Here is an 18,903-nt window from a genome sequence, read left to right on the forward strand (position 1 = left end):
CGCCGACTGCAGAAGTGATGTCATGTGATGGTTAACTTTCCCTGTGTTTTTTCTTTTCTGAGCATTCCCAGTCTTGCAAATCTGCTGTCTGTCAGCCGAATCCTGTACTGACTGGCGAACAATCGGCCGTTCTGGTGTCGGCATACAAAAATTTTAATGCTTGCACAACAGATTCTGTTCGGCCGAAAGTGCGCTGTCGGAAGCATCATACTAACAAGCCGAAAGTCGGCCGATTCTTTTCGGCCGACAATCTGCACGTGTGTACGGGCCTATACCGGATACAGGTGGGTCACACAGACCACACAAGCCTGTGATCCCTTTATCCTTTGGTGGATCAAACCATAGGAACACCTCCTCTCCTCTTGGATATTAGTTGAATGACTCCAAAAAGATAATTAGCTCCTTCTCCTCACTCCTCCAAATAATTACCTCTCACAGGTGTTTTTTAAAGCCCATGTGCAGGGAGACAAATAGAAAGCCAAAAATAGTGTAATACTGCAACTTTATTAACAAATATACATCTATTTAAAAAGTGGCTGCTTACTATTAGTTGTGCCCACCCGACACAGGGCAATAGGCATTGGTTGCTATAGGTCGCTGGATGGGGACAGGATCTGCAGACTCCTGCTGTTTATCCCTCTGTGTTGCTCCCTGTAGCGTGCAGCGGTGCCAATAGGTGATCCGATCTGTGTACCAGTGCCTGTGGTTAGGAGGTAGCTTCTTCTTTACTTCCGGGTTATTTCAGAGACCACAATGCATTTCGCTCTCCTAGCGTCGTCGTCGTCTTTACTGCACCTTTTAGCACCTTATTGGGTTTGCACAATATATTCTGTGGCACTAGCACTTTACAAAAAGGTTTATGATGGTATATATCAGGCATTACTAAATGGCGGACCGCGGTCCGGATGTGGACCCAGTTAATGTCTCATCTGGACCCCTGTGGTCCCACCTTTTTAGAGTCATTCTGCTCACAGCCATCACCACTGCCAGTCTCACAGAGCCAACAGGTGGAGGCAGGACAGCTATAGACAAAGGGTGGGGGCTACCCAAGTTAACAAGCAGGTGATTGGTTGCGAGGATACAGGGCGGTCATCGCACAAACATGCAATTTGGACCTCTGCTGAAAGAATATTTTACTGACTTGACCTTTTGTAAATTTTAATTCACTACCCCTAGTATATATGATTAGTGGTTATAAAATTTAACCTACATATTTTTTTACCATTTTTTAAGAATAAGTTACTATTTACCTTAATTTATTCCTTGTTACAGACAAACACCAGGCATTGCACCTTATATTATTTTTATAATTTTATAACATTAATTAATTGGTCACAGATATTTGTATTTTACACATTTATATTATTTTCAGAAAATTGGTGCACCATTGATATCTATTTTATATTCAGGGATACCAGCGCCTTTTTACCATTTTTATCTACAGTGATACTATGATCAATAAACCAAGTATTGGTACTTTTGGCAGTGTGGGCAGGTGCCAAGTTCTGCTGGAAAAAAAAATGGATTTTTTAATACAGACTTGCCTGTAAAATCCATTTCTTGAGGTACATCACGGGACACAGAGCCATAAAACATATGTACAGTGGGTACGGAAAGTATTCAGACCCCCTTAAATTTTTCACTCTTTGTTATATTGCAGCCATTTGCTAAAATCATTTAAGTTCATTCTTCTTCCTCATGAATGTACACATAGCACCCCATACTGACAGAAAAACACAGAATTGTTGTCATTGTTGCAGATTTATTAAAAAAGAAAAACTGAAATATCACATGGTCCTAAGTATTCAGACCCTTTGCTGTGACACTCATATATTTAACTCAGGTGCTTTCCATTTCTTCTTATCATCCTTGAGATGGTTCTACACCTTCATTTGAGTCCAGCTGTGTTTGATTATACTGATTGGACTTGATTAGGAAAGCCACACACCTGTCTATATAAGACCTTCCAGATCACAATGCATGTCAGAGCAAATGAGAATCATGAGTTCAAAGGAACTGCCTGAAGAGCTCAGAGACAGAATTGTGGCAAGGCACAGATCTGGCCAAGGTTACAAAAAGATTTCTGCTGCACTTAAGGTTCCTAAGAGCACAGTGGCCTCCATAATCCTCAAATGGAAGACGTTTGGGACGACCAGAACCCTTCCTAGAGCTGGCCGTCCGGCCAAACTGAGCTATCGGGGGAGAAGAGCCTTGGTGAGAGAGGTAAAGAAGAACCCAAAGATCACTGTGGCTGAGCTCCAGAGATGCAGTCAGGAGATGGGAGAAAGTTGTAGAAAGTCAACCATCACTGCAGCCCTCCACCAGTCGGGGCTTTATGGCCGAGTGGCCCGACAGAAGCCTCTCCTCAGTGTAAGACACATGAAAGCCCGCATGGAGTTTGCTAAAAAACACCTGAAGGACTCCAAGATGGTGAGAAATAAGATTCTCTGGTCTGATGAGACCAAAATAGAACTTTTTGGCCTTAATTCTAAGCGGTATGTGTGGAGAAAACCAGGCACTGCTCATCACCTGTCCAATACACTCCCAACAGTGAAGCATGGTGGTGGCAGCATCATGCTGTGGGGGTGTTTTTCAGCTGCAGGGACAGGACGACTGGTTGCAATCGAGGGAAAGATGAATGCGGCCAAGTACAGGGATATCCTGGACAAAAACCTTCTCCAGAGTGCTCTGGACCTCAGACTGGGCCGAAGGTTTACCTTCCAACAAGACAATGACCCTAAGCACACAGCTAAAATAACGAAGGAGTGGCTTCACAACAACTCCGTGACTGTTCTTGAATGGCCCAGCCAGAGCCCTGACTTAAACCCAATTGTGCATCTCTGGAGAGACCTAAAAATGGCTGTCCACCAACGTTTACCATCCAACCTGACAGAACTGGAGAGGATCTGCAAGGAGGAATGGCAGAGGATCCCCAAATCCAGGTGTGAAAGACTTGTTGCATCTTTCCCAAAAAGACTCCTGGCTGTATTAGATCAAAAGGGGGCTTCTACTAAATACTGAGAAAAGGGTCTGAATACTTAGGACCATGTGATATTTCAGTTTTTCTTTTTTAATAAATCTGCAACAATGTCAATTTGTGTTTTTCTGTCAGTATGGGGTGCTATGTGTACATTCATGAGGAAGAAGAATGAACTTAAATGATTTTAGCAAATGGCTGCAATATAACAAAGAGTGAAAAATTTAAGGGGGTCTGAATACTTTCCGTACCTACTGTATTATATAGCCACCTACAGGTGAAGGACACTGGCAATCAATCAGAAAGGATGCCTCCCTATATAACCCCTCCCACACAGGAAGTACCTCAGTTTTGTAGCAAGCAATAAAGACCCCCATAGAAGAGGGGAGGTACTTCTGTGTCTCATGATGTACTTCAAGAAATGGATTTTACAGGTAAGTCTGTATTAAAAAAATAAATTTTTATTTTCGTACATCACGGGACACAGAGCCATAAATCCTAACATATGGAATGTCCCAAAGCAATGAGAGGAGGGGGACACCAAAAAAATACCGCCACCAGACCATAAAAAGGATTACGCCGTTGCCTGCAGAACACTGTGGCCAAATGCAAATTCCTCCTGGGTCCCAACATCCACTCGATAAAAACGAGTGAACGTATGCACAGTCGACCAGGTCGCAGCCTTACAAATCTGACCCATAGAGGCTTGTTGGCGATGTACCCAAGAGGCACCTACTCCACTGATAGAATGTGCCTTTACAGGAAAAGGTGGAATCTTCCATTCTAAATCATAAGCCTGGGTAATAACCTGGAAAATCCAATGAGAAATTGTAGACTTAGATGCTGCCAACCCCTTGCTGTGCCCTTCTGGCAGCACGAACAAGCTCTGTCTTACAAATCCGAGCTGATCTCTCCAAGTAAAACTTAAGTGCACGCATTACATCAAGAGAATGTAATAACTTTTCCCCCTCTGACTGAAGATCTGGAAAAGGGAAGGTAGTATAATGTCCTGATTCAAATGAAAGGCGGACACCACCATGGGCAAAAACCCTGGGTGTGGATCTAGAATCACCCTATCTTGATCAAAAATCAAGAATGGCTCTTTACAAGAAAAAGCTGCTAGTACCGATGCCCTTCTAGCCCAAGGTATGGCAATCAAAAAGACCAGTTTCTTGGTCAGAAGAAAGAGGGGAACCTGTCCCATGGGCTCAAAAGGCTGTTTTTGTGAAACTGCCAGCACCAAATTTAAATCCCAAGGACATAATGGTGGCTTCACAGGTGGAAGCAAACGTAACATTCCCCGGATGAAGGTCTGAACCAATGAAAGGGAAGCAATTGGTTCTTGGAAGAAAACCGATAAGGCTAAAATTTGCCCTTTTTAATAGTGCTCAAGGCTAATTTCATATACACCCCTGCTTGAAGGAAAGCTAGAACTCTCCCGATGATATATTTGTGGAGATACCATTTCCTGGCTTCACACCAAGTATTGTTGGATTTCCAGAGCCTGTAATAAATGTTTCTAGAGACTGGTTTCCGAGCATTTATCAGGGTATAAACTACAGGCCAAATCCTTCAAGATTAAGGCTTCAATAGCCAACCTGTGAAATTTAGGGACTGTACAGCAGGGTGGAATATCGGACCTTGAGCGAGTAGGTCCGGACGCAGTGGAAGGGCCCAAGGCCTTGTCACTGTCCTCAGCCATGCCGGAGCTATCATGATTACTGGTTTCACCTCAAGCTGGATCCTGCGCAACAGACGCGATATCAGCTGCACAGGAGGAAAGGCATAAATCAGGGAATACTCCTCCCAATGAGTTACTAAAGCAACCACCCGGACTGCGAGTGGATCCCTGGTCCTGGACACAAATCTCTTCAACTTGTAGTTAAACCTGGATGCCAACAGATCTATGTCTGGAACACCCCCCCCCCCCCCAGCGTAGGCAAATTGATTGAAAAATCTTGGGATGTAAGGACCATTTCCTCTGAAACATCTGTTGACGGCTCAGAAAATCTGCCTGCCATTTTTGCAATTTTTCTATTCCTGGAATAAAAACTGCTGTCAGGCATTGCACAAACATCTCTGCCTAGGATAATGATATCCACCTCCTTTCTGGGCTTATTGACTCCTTGTGCCTCCTTGATGGTTGATATAAGCCACGGCCGTGGCATTTTCAGACTGCACCCTGACAGGGTGACCCTGAAGTCTGGACGTCCAGTATTTCAAAGCCCGACTGACTACTCAGATTTCCAGAATGTTGAGGGGGAGACTGCTCTCTATCTAAGACCATTTCCCCTGGAAAGTGACTTCCTTCGGGGCCGCTCCCCAGCCAGAGAGAATGGCATCTGTAGTCCCCACCTTCCAGGTTACTGGAAGAAAGGATTTCACCTTCTCCAGATTTCTGGTCATCAACCACCAAATTAGACTCTGATGTCCCCTTGGTTCCAGAGACATGGACTAGTCCAGAGACTGAACCCTTCCGGTTCATGTAGACAGAATGTGTTGTTCTGTAAGGGTCTGGTATGGATTTGAGCATAGGGAATTGCCTCGAATCCAGACACCATCTTCCCCAATATTATAATTCAAAGACGTATAAAAGGATATTTCAGCCTTACTAAGGACGGAACCAGATCCTTAAGGTATATGACCTTTCTTGTTGGCAAGAAAATCTTTGCCTGTACCGTGTCTACCAGGAGACCCAGATATTCCAGATGCTGGATCAGCTGTAATGCTGATTTTGCCAAGTTCAGTATCCAACCCAGACTTTCTAGGAATTGTACTGTCAGGAGGACATTTAGGCTTGGAGCCAAAGCATCTATAAGTAATAGATCATCCAGATATCCCTTGGGACCTTAGAACAGCCAATGCTGGACCTAGGATCTTTGTGAACACTCTTGGAGCTGTGGCTAACCCGAAAGGGCAGGGCCACAAACTTTTCTATTGAAAAACGTAGAAACCTTTGATGAGTCTGAAATATAGGCACATGAAGATAATCATCCTTGATAGGCCTTTGAATGCTAGACATTTCTCTCCCTGCAGGGAGGCTATGACTGAACGAATTGACTCTATACAGAAAATACAAACGTTAAGAAACTGGTTTAGAGCTTTGCGATCCAGAATGTTTCACATCCCCGCTTGGTTTGGGGATTATGAACAGGTTTAAGTAAAAACCTTTGAACCTTTCCTTCTCCGGAACCTCCATTATCACTCTTTGGGCCCTCAGCTGGTCTAACGCCAGAAAGAGAGACCTTTTTTTTTTTTTAGGGGATCTGTCGGTACACTTGACTTATAAACTGAGGATGCGGGAATACTCTAAATTCCAGTTTATACTCCTGTGAAATGGTGAACCTCATCAGCTGTCTAGGATCGTTTCCACCTAAAACTTTGAGAACCGAAGCAGCCTTCCCCCCCCACCCAAGTAAGTGAGGGTGCCACTTCACAGAGTAGGCTTAGAGGAAGACTTGGCTGATCTCTGGGCCCAGGGCTTTTCTGACCCTGCCCTGAAGTCTTGGTTCTTGACCCAGATAGCTGAGGTTGTCGCCACCGTCTGCAATTAGAAGCACTGGTAGTATGAGTATCTTTAAAAGAAAGACATTTGCTCTTCCTTTTTACAGGTAGCAACGTACTCCCCCCCCCCCCCCCCCCTCTGGGTTTGAGAAGCTGACAGACTCCTCTGACCCGGACTCCCCATAAGTTGAAACCTCAGCTACTACCTCTGCCCAATCCTGAACATAATTCTGGGGGTGGCTCAGGTAAGGGGGATCTATCATGTTTCCTCACTCCTTGTAATGCTGCAATCATGGCAGCAATTTTACCCTCAAGGCTGGCTAATGTCGATGCTAAATTGTCCTTAGTGATGTAGGTTGTGGTAGAAGCACCTGGAGTAACTACTATGCCTGGCAACCATAATGGCTCAGATTGCCAGTCACCTCTGGCTCTCCAGGGGGAGTGTGGACAGAGGAAGCATGGCCAGGACCTTAAAGGCCTGACGGTGGCATCACAGTGGCCCTTCCAACTGTGCCGACCCCCCCAGCCCTGCTCGGGGCAGACATTGCTTTATAGCAAAACAAATTTTGAGGTACTAACTTCAGTGTACCCAAGGCTTGTGCCAAGCATATACAGCTTATCGCACACAGCACTGATTATCCCAAGATACAGGTCCGGTTTGTGCCAGTAACATACACCCACAGTGACTCACGCAACCCAGCTGCTGCTGCTCTGTGTCCCCTTCAGCCTCAGTAGAGGCTAGCGCATTGGAAACCGTTCCTTCTAAATCACGCCCATTTATGCTGTATTGCGCATGTGTGGTGTCCACATGCATGCCAATTGCGTTCAAACATGCCTTCCATGCGGCGTATGCCTGTATTATAAGACGAAAATTCTCGCGCGTGAATAGGCCTTCGCCACAGACATGCTATTAAGGGAGGAGACGAACATGCAGTCGCTTATGCGCCAAGGCGAAAACCGCAACCACATGGGGTGAGAGCAGCTTAGGCTGAATTTTGTTTGTCACAGCTGATACCTTTTCAGGTGTTCAGCCCAGGGCAAAAAAACAGTGTGATAACAATAGGCAAAGATATAATGTTTAAACAAACTTTGCATCAATCCCACAACTGCACAAGCTCATATAATCACAATTGATACAATTGGCACATTTTAATCCCTGAGGAAAGGCCAGAGCTTTCAACAAGATGTATTTTACATAGCTTAACATCCATTGTCTCATGCACACATAGGTTTGTCACAGCTGATATCACTCAGGCGATCAGCACAAGGTGAACACAGTGTGTCAGAAAACAAGCAAAGAAATAATGCTTAACAAGATGTATTATGCCTAGACTTAACATCCATAGTCTTATGCGGTGACTCACATGGCACTCGGTCTCGGTTATCTCAAAGGCAACAGTGCATAAAATATTTACAATCTGCATTAATGCCAGCAATTTTAGCCTTCACGGCTTGCTGTATGTGTAAATATTTTAAATTGGACTTACCAGTCCTGCCGCAGGATTCTGTTTGAACAGGAATCCAATCTTCAACCAACACGGCGAGCTTTGTCTTGGTGACCTTCAAGGAATGGGTCCCCTTATTTTAGAGGGGCCTCAGCCTTGGACCTGTAGAGCACCCTGCACGGAGCGCTTTGGAGTTTGGTATTCCAAGGGACCAGATCCCAGGGTCCAGCTCCTAAAAAGGACAGCATTAAAGACAAAACCTCATTGACTTCCCGAGGCTCAGGTACATTCTTTAGTCCATTGACTGTTTTAGATGGATCTGATAAGCTAATCTCTTCAATTCAGTGATCTTTGATTTAGTGTCACGATCAGGGGTCAGGCTCGAAGACCAGTAGCTATAGCAGTGGTAGCTCACACACCGGAACCTGCAGGATAGAAACACAGGCAGGTCACCCAGGCAAATTACGCAGGCTCACCTGAGGTGTGGAATCGAAGTACTAACTGGTGTTCACCAGAGCTCTTGATGTTGGAGATAGATTTTGCTGCATGTTAGCACCAGGTCGCGGTTCTCAGGATCGTCCCACCGGGAGATGACCAAACCAGGGTCCAATAGACGATATAGCAGGTAGGGATCAAGCCAAAGCGTAATCGAGGAATAGCCAAGGTCGGTAACGAGTAGTTGTAGGTTGGGATTAAGCAAAGTCGAGGAACAATCCAAATGTCGATAATTAATGGTAGCCAAGACGGCAGCAGGAGAGACAAGTGAGATATTGACTGGGAAGGCACAGTATTCTGGCAACCAGGAAGTGCAGAGACATGGCTTAAATCAGGAAGTTTATGGGAGGAGCAAAGGGTTCAAGGTAATAGAGATTCACAGCAGGATCATTCAGGGATTTGTCCAGAAAACTGTCCAGCATTCCAGGTGGCTCAGCAAGCAGAGTCATTGCCAGACACCGTGGAGGTCCCAGGTTCAAGCCTGGGTCCTGACATTGGGGTATATAGTAGGGATAGACAGATATGCTTTTTTCAGGGCCGATACTGATATTTTGGTCACAATGTATTCGTATTGGCTGATATTTTGTACATTTAAAGTTTTGAAAAGTAATACAATTTTTCACACAAATCTGGTACTGAACATGTTAATTTTTGTTTAATGCTTAATGGATGGCTTGCTGGCACTCTGTGGTGGGTGGCTGGCTGGCACCCGGTGATGGGTGGCTGGCACAGGGGCTGTGGATGTGGGTGGGTGGCTGGCTGTCACCGGGCTGCTGTGGGTGGGTGATACACTCCTGCGAGACTAGTCCTGACTCCAGATGAGGCTGTCCAAGGTGAGGGAGGCGGCCTAAGTAGGCAGAATGACATCACAAAAATATCGTCCAGTTCCCGGGGCTGATACCGATACATCGGGGAAAGTGCTTATTGACCCCCGATATATTGGCCTATCTCTAGTATATAGCATATCTTCATTGTTCCTTGAAGAAAAATGTGGAGAGACTCTCCACCTTGACTATCACCTTTAAACACTGGTGAAAAAACTGAGGTACTTCTGGTGTGGGAAGGGTTATACAGGGGGGGCGGCATCCTTTCCGATTGGTTGCCAGTGTATTTCACCTGTGGGTGGCGAAATAAACCCATATATTATGATTCATGGCTCTGTGTCGCGTGATGAACGAAAATAAATGAAACCAGCATCTCCATAAAGCTGGTCAGCAGAGGGAAGCATGAAGTGCTCTAGAATTCCATGGTGGAGGGCTGCACTAACTTTGGACTTCATAAAACACACTGGACCAATGCCAGCAGATGACGTGGCTCCCCAAATCATCACTGACTGTGCAAACTTCACACTGGACCTCATGTAACTTTGCTTCTGTGCCTCTTCACTCTTCCTCCAGACACTGGAAACTTGATTTCAAAATGAAATGCAAATTTTTCCACATGATGAATTTCCTTTTTTTGATGATATTCTAATTTTATGGGATGCATCTGTGTGTGTGTGTGTGTGTGTGTGTGTGTGTGTGTGTGTGTATATATATATATATATAATATATATATATATATATATATATATATATATATAGTGGATCTCAATAGCTTACACATGGTTTACGTCGTTGACAGTGTTCAGGCATGATTAGGGGTACTTCATGCTGCTCCACCATACCCAGGAGAGGGTATTGATTAAAGGGTCATATTCTTGCCAAAGGTCCTTTTAGGAAGGTACTTGAGCTGCAAGTTATTCTTATTCTGATTTCTGTTGGGCCTATTAGCATTGTTTTCCTGTGTTGCACACCCCTCCTTTACACTGCTTTCGGATGTTCGGAAGGTGAAACACTTCCTGTGTCCCTTTATTGGGCAAGAAAGAAAAATCTGATTTTAAACTTACCGTAAAATCCATTCTCTAATGTTCATTGACGGACACGCTTCTTAACCACAGGGTTATACTGCCCCACTACAGGAGTAGGACACTAGGCAGAAAAAAAAAAAAAAAGTCTGGCTATGCCTATGGGCTGTTCCAGGAGATATACTCCCGCTCTCTGCTATAGGTTCTCAAGTTTTGTTACAAGCAGTGTGTGGGAGATTAGCTCAGTGGCGGGTATGGATGACCCCTTGGGGGGGTGCGTTTACACAGGGAAATAGCCGAGAAGTGGTTGCAAACAACAGTTTGGTTTATTCTTGCAATTTACTTCACACAAGTGCAAGCCTCAAAAACATCAAAATAAAAATAAAACGTAAAATAAATCCTTGCCACTGTGGGCGGCTACCTTCTCACATACAGGAACCTACCTACGGAGTCTGCCTCCAACCTACTGTTGGGCAAACTTTGCTGATCCTACAGCAGACACTCCATAGTCCATGTTTTTTCTTCACACAACAAATGTCCATTGATCATGTCCCTTTTCCTCTTCACATTGAACATGTCCCTTTGCTTTTCTCTTCACATAGAACACATTCCTTTGTTTGTCTCTTCACATAGCAAACAGTGCATTTATTTCTTTCCACATAGAAATAGTCCAAGACCTTACCTTGAGTAGTCTTCAATCTTAATTATTTCCCCTTCACACAGGAAATGTCCATTGGTTTCTTTTCACATAGAAACGATCCAAGACCTCACCTCGAGTAGTCTTCACACTTGTTACCCTCCTCAGCGCACATCGCTTCAGGAGGTCTTCCCCATGCTCACACAGCTTTCAGGGGGCACACATCTGACTGTCCTCCTCTCCCCATGCCCACACAGCATCAGGAGGCAGCAATCCTTAGACTTCCTTTGGACAAATTATAGAGGCCTTAACTTCCTCATTCCGAACAGCTGAAGGCCTTTCAACTTCCTTAAGCCAGTTCTGGCTACCTTTGCAGCCGACACCCTATAGTAATTGGTGAATTTTCTAAACCAGGTGGAAATGTATCTCCTGTCTGACTACATCCACAGATTTACCTGACTTCCTGTCACAAGTGTCAGAAGAACACAACTGTACAGAGGGGTGGGTGCTGTGTCTGTCAATGAACATCAGATTAATAGATTTTACAGTCAAAAATCCAATTTTTTTCTGTCCAGTGATGGACACAGCTCCTGATTTTCTTAACCATTGGGACATCCCAAAGCAGTGTTAAACATGAGGGGTGGGAACATCAAAAAATAAATTCCCAAGGCTAACTAAAACCAACCAGGTAAACCGGAGCTCAACCAAAACAACTAGAGCTGATGTGAAAAAAAAAATACACCCTCAAAGAGGACCAGATCCTCTAAACAGAAGCCTGCAAAACCTTGCGGTCAAAGGAAGCATCCGCAGATGTCAACACATCCACTTGATGGAACTTTGTGAAAGTTTGCACTGACGACCAGGTGGCTGCCTTGTAAACCTGCATCACTGATGCCTGATGACTGAAGGCCCAGGAGGCACTGAGCGCCTGAATAGAGTGCGCCTTGACCGGGAAAGGAGGAACCTGACCGTTGATGGGATAGGCCTGAATCACTGTCAGCCTGATCCATCAGAAAATAGTTGCCGAGAAAGTGGACAACCCTTTCCGAGGTCCATCCGTAAGCACAAAGAGTGAGTCTGACTTCCTTAAAGACTCTGTAGCTGCCAGGTACACCCCGATTGCCCGGACCACATCCAAGGCATGCAAAGCAATTTCCTTCTGATGTTTTGGCCTGGGGCACAGGGAAGGTAGCACAATGTCTTCATTCAAATGAAAATCAGAGACAACCTTTGGAAGAAACTACGGCCAGGGGCGAAAAAACACCTTTTCCCTGTGACCTCAAGTAAGGTGAACGACAGGATAACGCCGCCAATTCCGACACCCTGCGCGCAGAAGTGATAGCCACAGAGAAGGCCACCTTGTGGGACAGTGTAAGCAGGGGAATCTCCCTTAGATTCTCAAAAGGAGGCTTCTGAAAGACTTGAGAGCACCAAATTGAGGCCCCAAGGTGACAAATGAGACCGCACTGGAGGGGCCAAGTGCCTAACTCCCGGAAGAAAAGTATGCACCAGGAAGTGTGTGACCAAGGGCCATTGAAAGAAGACCGCTAAGGCCGACAGCTGACTCTTGATAGTACTCAAGGCCAGTTTCTGCTCAACCCCCTCATTGAAGGAAGGTCAAGATCCGAGCCACCGAGAAAGCACGAGGATGAACCCCAAGAGACTCACACCACGCAATGTGCGACTTCCAAGTACGATGGTAGATCTTCCTAGAAGTAGATTTCCTAGCTTTTAACAGCGTTGAAATCACTGATGCAGACAAACCTCTATCCATCAGCACCTGGCGTTCAACAGCCAAGCTGTCAAAGCAAATATACAGGTATATCAGCGAGCGCTGCTCCTTCTACAATATGTAAGTCAGGGCTATTACCAATAAATGTGCAAAAAATTTATAAATGTATAACATCCTAACATTAGCGTCTGTGTATAAAATTTGTAATTAACCCTTCAAGTGATAACGGAATAAGTGCCTAAAGTGCAATAGTATGCAAATAAATTATAAAATAGCGGTTGTCATCTCTCAATCCCCACTATTATACAAAACCAATATTAAACATTAATGATAACATACAGGTATCTAAAGTGCCAAGTGATGTTACAGCGATACTCTCAAATAAATAAAGCCTATATAGTCCATAAATAAAGTGACCAGTGCTAGTGCAAAAAAGTTCATACAAATCCTCTTCACTATATCAGGTACTTCTCATGCTGAGTAAATCCTGTATAGTCCATAAATAAAGTGAAAGGTGCTCAAGTGCAAGGGAAATAACACTAGTGCTCTTCACTGTGTTAGGTGCTGCACTTGGTGCTCCCCTCTCTCATCCGAGTGCAGCGCCTAACACAGTGAAGAGCACTAGTGTTATTTCCCTTGCACTTGAGCACCTTTCACTTTATTTATGGACTATACAGGATTTACTCGGAAAGAGAAGTACCTGATATAGTGAAAAGGATTTGTATGAACTTTTTTGCACTAGCCCTGGCCACTTTATTTATGGACTATATAGGCTTTATTTATTTGAGAGTATCACTGTAACATCACTTCACACTTTAGATACGTGAATGTTATCATTAACGTTTAATATTGGTTTTGTAAAATAGTGGGGATTGAGAGATGACAACCGCTATTTATAATTTGCATACTATTGCACCATAGGCACTTATTCCGTTATCAGTTGAAGGGTTAATTATTTTATACACGGACACTGTTAGAATGTTATATATTTATTATTATTTTTTTCACATTTATTGGTAATGGCCCTTATTTACATATGGTAGAAGGAGCAGCGCTGATATACATGTATATTTGATTTATCAAGAAAATTTTCCTTTTTTATCAGCAGCAGCCCAAAATTGTAATTTGGTTGTTCGTACACAGAGAGAATAAATAGATCTTTTCCTAAGTGCAGGTAAATTTTTTTCTTTGAAGCCTTCAAAGATACTGTGAAGCAGGATGGAAGATTGGTCCTTGGGACAGCAGATCCTTCCTAAGAGAATCTTTCAAGGAACACCAGCGACCAGCCACACCAGATCGGCGTACCAAGCTCGGCGAGGTCAGTCCGGGGCCACTGAGATGACGGAAATCCCTTCTGCCTTGATCTTGCGTAGAAGTCTTGGCAGAAGCTTGAGAGAAGGGAACATGTAAATCAGACTACTCCCCTTGGTCCAATGCCTGCCGACTGAGATGATCCGCCTGCCAGTTTTCCACCTGAGAGGCCTCGAACAAACCGTTCTGCCCCCCTTAGAATGCTGGCTACCTCCAAAGCCGCCAGGACACTTCTTGTGCCCTCCTGGTGATTGACATGAGCCACGGCATTGTCCGATTGAATGCGCACTGGACATCCTTGAAGACGATCCGTCCAATGTTCCAGGCACAGTCTGATTGCTTGGAGTTCCAAAACATTGATCGGTAGGTCTGGACTCTTCCAGTGTCTAGAGCTCCTGAGCAGAATTTTTGCAGAAGACACCTCCCCAGCCGGAAAGGCTGGCATCCCTGGTAACTACTGTCTCCATCCTGAATTTCTGCACCCGCACAAAGCAGTTCAGCCCCTTGAGGTCCATGCAACTTGCCTTCCTTCCTGGGAACTGTAAACCAGTTTGAGTAAAAACCCTGAAAACGTTCCAAAATCGGAATCCGGACAATCACCCCTTGAAGCAACAGGTTTTTATACCGCCCCAAACAGACCCTGTAAATGGTCTGGGGACAGGCGCGGGTTAGAAGGAAATAACCTTGCCAGGGGACAAGAGCGAAACTCGATCTTGTAGCTGGACCAAATTACATTTTGGACCCACTTGTCTTGTACCAGGGAAGTCCAGGGGTCTGGAAACCAGGAAAGACATCCCCCACCCCCAATACAGGTGTGTGCACACCTTCATGCTAAAGGAGCCTTGTCCGTGGGTCTGGCGAAGCCCCCTCTCGGCTTGCCAGACCAGGTTCATTTGAATCCTCCAGAGAAGGCCCTGAAATATTTTGGTGCCCTTATCAGTCGACCCTGAGGGACGAAAAAACTTCTTATGAGCCGAGGAGGGCCCATGTCTACAAGGGTCCTTGCCCTTAGCCTGTGGAAAAAATTTACTCTTTCCCCCTGTGAGACCTTTAATGATGTCATCCAGGGTAGCTCCAAACAGGCCATCTCTTTGAAAGGGGAGATCAGTCGAGGCCTTTTTAGAAGTCTGGTCCACAGACCAGCATTTGAGCCAAAGGACCACTGCCGAAACTGAGCCGAGCTACTAGGGGAGCCGCATCCAAAGAGGCATTACAGAAACTGCAGCCCATGAACCAGCTGGTCTGCCAGCTCAGCAAAGACAGCTGTTCTCCCTCCAGGTCACCCCGTAAAAGCTTAGCCCACTCAGAGATTGCAACACCAGGGCAATGGTGAATACTGGCTCCAGTGCCAAACCAGCCAGTGTACATATTGCGGGCCACAGCCTTCCTGTCAGCCGGATCCTTAAAGACTGGGGACTGTTCAACCGGATCCAGCACTTTTCTATTTATTCTTTTATGCTGAGTCACTATTCTGTGTACTCAGAGGATTCTCACTAGAGTCATAACCATTTTTTGGGTATTCTTTACCAATATCTGCGGCTATTTGTTGCCACTGTTTATACCTGTCACCTCAACACCATTATGTTTCAGCTTTTTGCACCTTATGTGTCTTGATCCGTTTATACCTATTTTTCACTTTATCCTATTCTACTATTTTTATTATTTAATTGATCATTGTTAGATCAATTTTTCACCATCACCCAGCACTTTGAACTACTTTGCTATCTACTACTAGTATTTTTAATTTTATATATATTTATCACTTGTCACTTTATTGCACGATATATATGATATTCACTGACATAACACAGGCAGCGCCAATCAGTTCATACACTTCTTTACACCTATATCATATATCCCTTTTAAGGTTATATCTTGAAGTGGGCTGCAGCCAATTTTTCTAATTTTATTCCTTAGCGCAGATTCCCCCCTCCCTTCCTCATTATAAACCGGAATCATGGTTGCCTTCTTCGATCTGGAAACCGGAGGGTCCACCACAGGTGGAACAGTCCACATCTTAATAAGAAACTCCTCATAGGGGTATCGCCTAGCAAATCGCTTAGGGACCCCAAGGGGACACTTTGGTCATCCCCACTCTTTAGCGACATTTCTGTCAAAATAGGCGGGGAAAGGAAACACCTTTGCTGCTCTGAATGGCTTGTGAGTGCCAAAGAGAACCTGCACCTCTATCGCAGCTGTGTTTTTAAAGCGGTAGTATCCCGCTTTTTGACACTTTTACCTACAGGTAAGCCTATAATAAGGCTTACCTGTAGGTACAAATAATATCTCCTAAACCGGCACGGTTTAGGAGATATTTGCAGTGCATGCAGCCGCTCGCGCGAGCGGCGCATGCGCTCTGAAGGTCCGGGGGGACCTTCAATTATGTTTGCCGGGAGCATGCGCGGGAGTGACATCGCGGCTCCGGCCAATCATCGCGCCGGAGCCGTCTCTTCCGGCCAATCACCGCGCCGGAGCCGCCGAACCCGGAAGAGACGGCAAGGGATCATGGCAGCGCCCGCAGCGATGTCCGGGGGTCCGTTTCGGGGCTTCGTTCTAAGGTAAGTTACACATAATGGGCTAGTATGCGATGCATACTAGCTCATTATGCCTATGTCTTGCAGGTTTTTTTTTTTTTAGGGTTTACAACCGCTTTAAAGTCTCACGCACAGTGCTTCCACCAGCGCCTTTTCATGTGCGGTTGCAGATGTGGAGGAATCATCCTCACTAGCTGAGGATTCTGGGTGCTGGGTCACAGATCCAGCAGGGAGACCCAAGTCCACGGCAGCCAAATCAGATTCAGGATCTGATGAGGCAGGGGCAGGTTGGGGGGCGCTTTTTGCTAGCCCGACACCCAAAAACCACCTCCACACAGGACACAAAGGTACCGCTGTCAGTGCATCGATGGATAGTTGGGATCCGGTGGGCCCTGCAGTCTCAGAGAGGGGGGATCAGGTGGGGAGATCAGGTGGGGAGATGTTCTCTAAAGACTCCATGAGTCACCAGGGGGACCCCACAAAAAGTGTAAAACACTGTAAAGGGACAATCCCCACTGCGCTGGCAGCACCACCGGGTCGCCAGGCACAATGCACCAAGCGATCCTCAGCAGAGGGAGAGTACCCCACCAGACTCACCACCCAGCAGAAACAGGCACCTGCAGCCACCAGAATAATCTGCACTCCACGTGCGGCAATCACACCAGGGAATGGGGGAGAGGGGGGTCCCACCGCCAAATTCACCACCCACACGGCTCCATATAGTCATGGTCGACGTTATTTTCAATGACAAACCACTGCAAAATGGGCACTGGACTACACAAACATGGCCACCATGCATTGAGCACTCAGACTACAACAAAATGGCGGCACCACGAGGCTCCCAGGAGGGATCCCTAGGCCTCAAGGACAGGCCTTTGTCTGGCGGGGCTATGTCGCGGCCAACCTACCACGGAGCTGAATTCTGCACGCGCCGGCCAGACTGGGGTGACTACTGAATCTAGATTATCCAGCTCAGCAGTTGATTGTAGATCTCACAGGAAAAAAATAGGAGAAAAAATGTTATCTAAATAGAAAAAATTGCCAGGACCCAGAGATCCCAGCAAGGAACTAGGTCCTTACTCCTGACTAGGCAGAAAAAAAAAAACTGAGTACCTATAGCTGAGTGGGAATATATCCCCTGGGACTGCCCATAGGCATAGCCAGACTTTTGCCTAGTGTCCTCCTCCTGTAGGGGGGGGGGGGGGGGGGAAGTATAACGCAATGGCTAGGAAGATCAGGACCTGTGTCTCTCAATGAACGAAAGAGTAATAGGATTTTTGTATTTACTAAAAAAATCAATTTTTAGAAACACTGTTCCCACCCCTTTGGTGGTCATGTTTTGCTACAAAGTTAAGGCATGTTGGTAGCAGGAGGGATTATCCTGGACAGGCCTACAGTTTTGTTTGACAGTGTACAATCCCCCTGTAGGCAACATTATAACACAAAGGTGAAAGAATTCTTGTGCCCTTAATAAAGTGAAAAGAAATTTACAGTGAGTGCAAATATTATAGTTTATATAGAGTTTAAGTCTTATATAGAATTGGTATATTTTGTAGTGGTGCACCGAACTTAAAATTCCAGATGCACTTGGCCGAAACTGAAATTGACAGCTTTTAAAAATAAACATATATTTTTTTTTTTTTTTATAAATAATTGTGTTATATTCTATTTTTTAATTTATATCATAAATTTAAATGAATATGAATTTATTGTTGGCACCTTTTTGAAGAGGTGTTTAAAATCCTGTTTGGTGCATTTTTGATACGTATTTGGTCAGCATCTCCCCATTGAAAATGCAGCAAGAACACATCAGAAATTCACCTGTGCTGCGTTTTTAATGCATTTTTTTGAGGCATATGACCTATGAAATCACACACCATAAGCACAGTAAAATCGCACGCATTATTGGCCCCTTTTTTTGCTTTCAACAATGCTGTAAACCCTATTTTTGTCCAATAATTTTCTGGGGCCAAAATTTCGGTGCATCACTAATTTGCTTACCGTCTCAATACACATTAGGGCTTAGTAAAGCATTTACTCAAAGACAGGCTCTCTTATTCCATGTGGAAGCCCTACACAGCTTAATCCTAGCCTAATTACTATAAAGCAGTGTTTGAATCTGCACAAATTTAGTTTGAATATAGTTTTATGTAGAACCAGCTTCAGAGATGTGAAAGATAACAGCCTCTGTAACAGCCCTTTCTCTCCCTTTCTCCACAGATAAGCTTGCCACTAAGTTATCGGACACGTTAACACAAGCTATGAATTTTGGAATGAGTGACTGAATAGAGAGAATAAAGTTGAAGACTTTTGCCTTCTGATCCTGGGATTGGTCATCTTGCATCCTACACTTGCTCAGGAAACATGAATACAGACTGTACTGTGTACGGCTAAAAATATTTATCAGCCTTTGTCTAATAAA

At 45.0% G+C, this 18,903-nt stretch overlaps 1 protein-coding gene across 1 annotated transcript in view; it reads left to right on the forward strand.

The window, feature by feature from the left end:
- Positions 1-18,903, forward strand: part of GNL3L (G protein nucleolar 3 like) — a 72,644-nt gene extending 53,741 nt beyond the window's left edge. The window contains exon 13 of the mRNA XM_082263672.1: positions 18,702-18,903. Within this exon, the coding sequence (XP_082119798.1) occupies positions 18,702-18,766 (65 nt within the window). The 3' untranslated portion in view covers positions 18,767-18,903. The remainder of the gene's footprint in view (positions 1-18,701) is intronic.

This window comes from Pelophylax lessonae (assembly GCF_965119305.1).
Source record: "Pelophylax lessonae genome assembly, chromosome: 7".
NCBI lineage: Eukaryota > Metazoa > Chordata > Amphibia > Anura > Ranidae > Pelophylax > Pelophylax lessonae.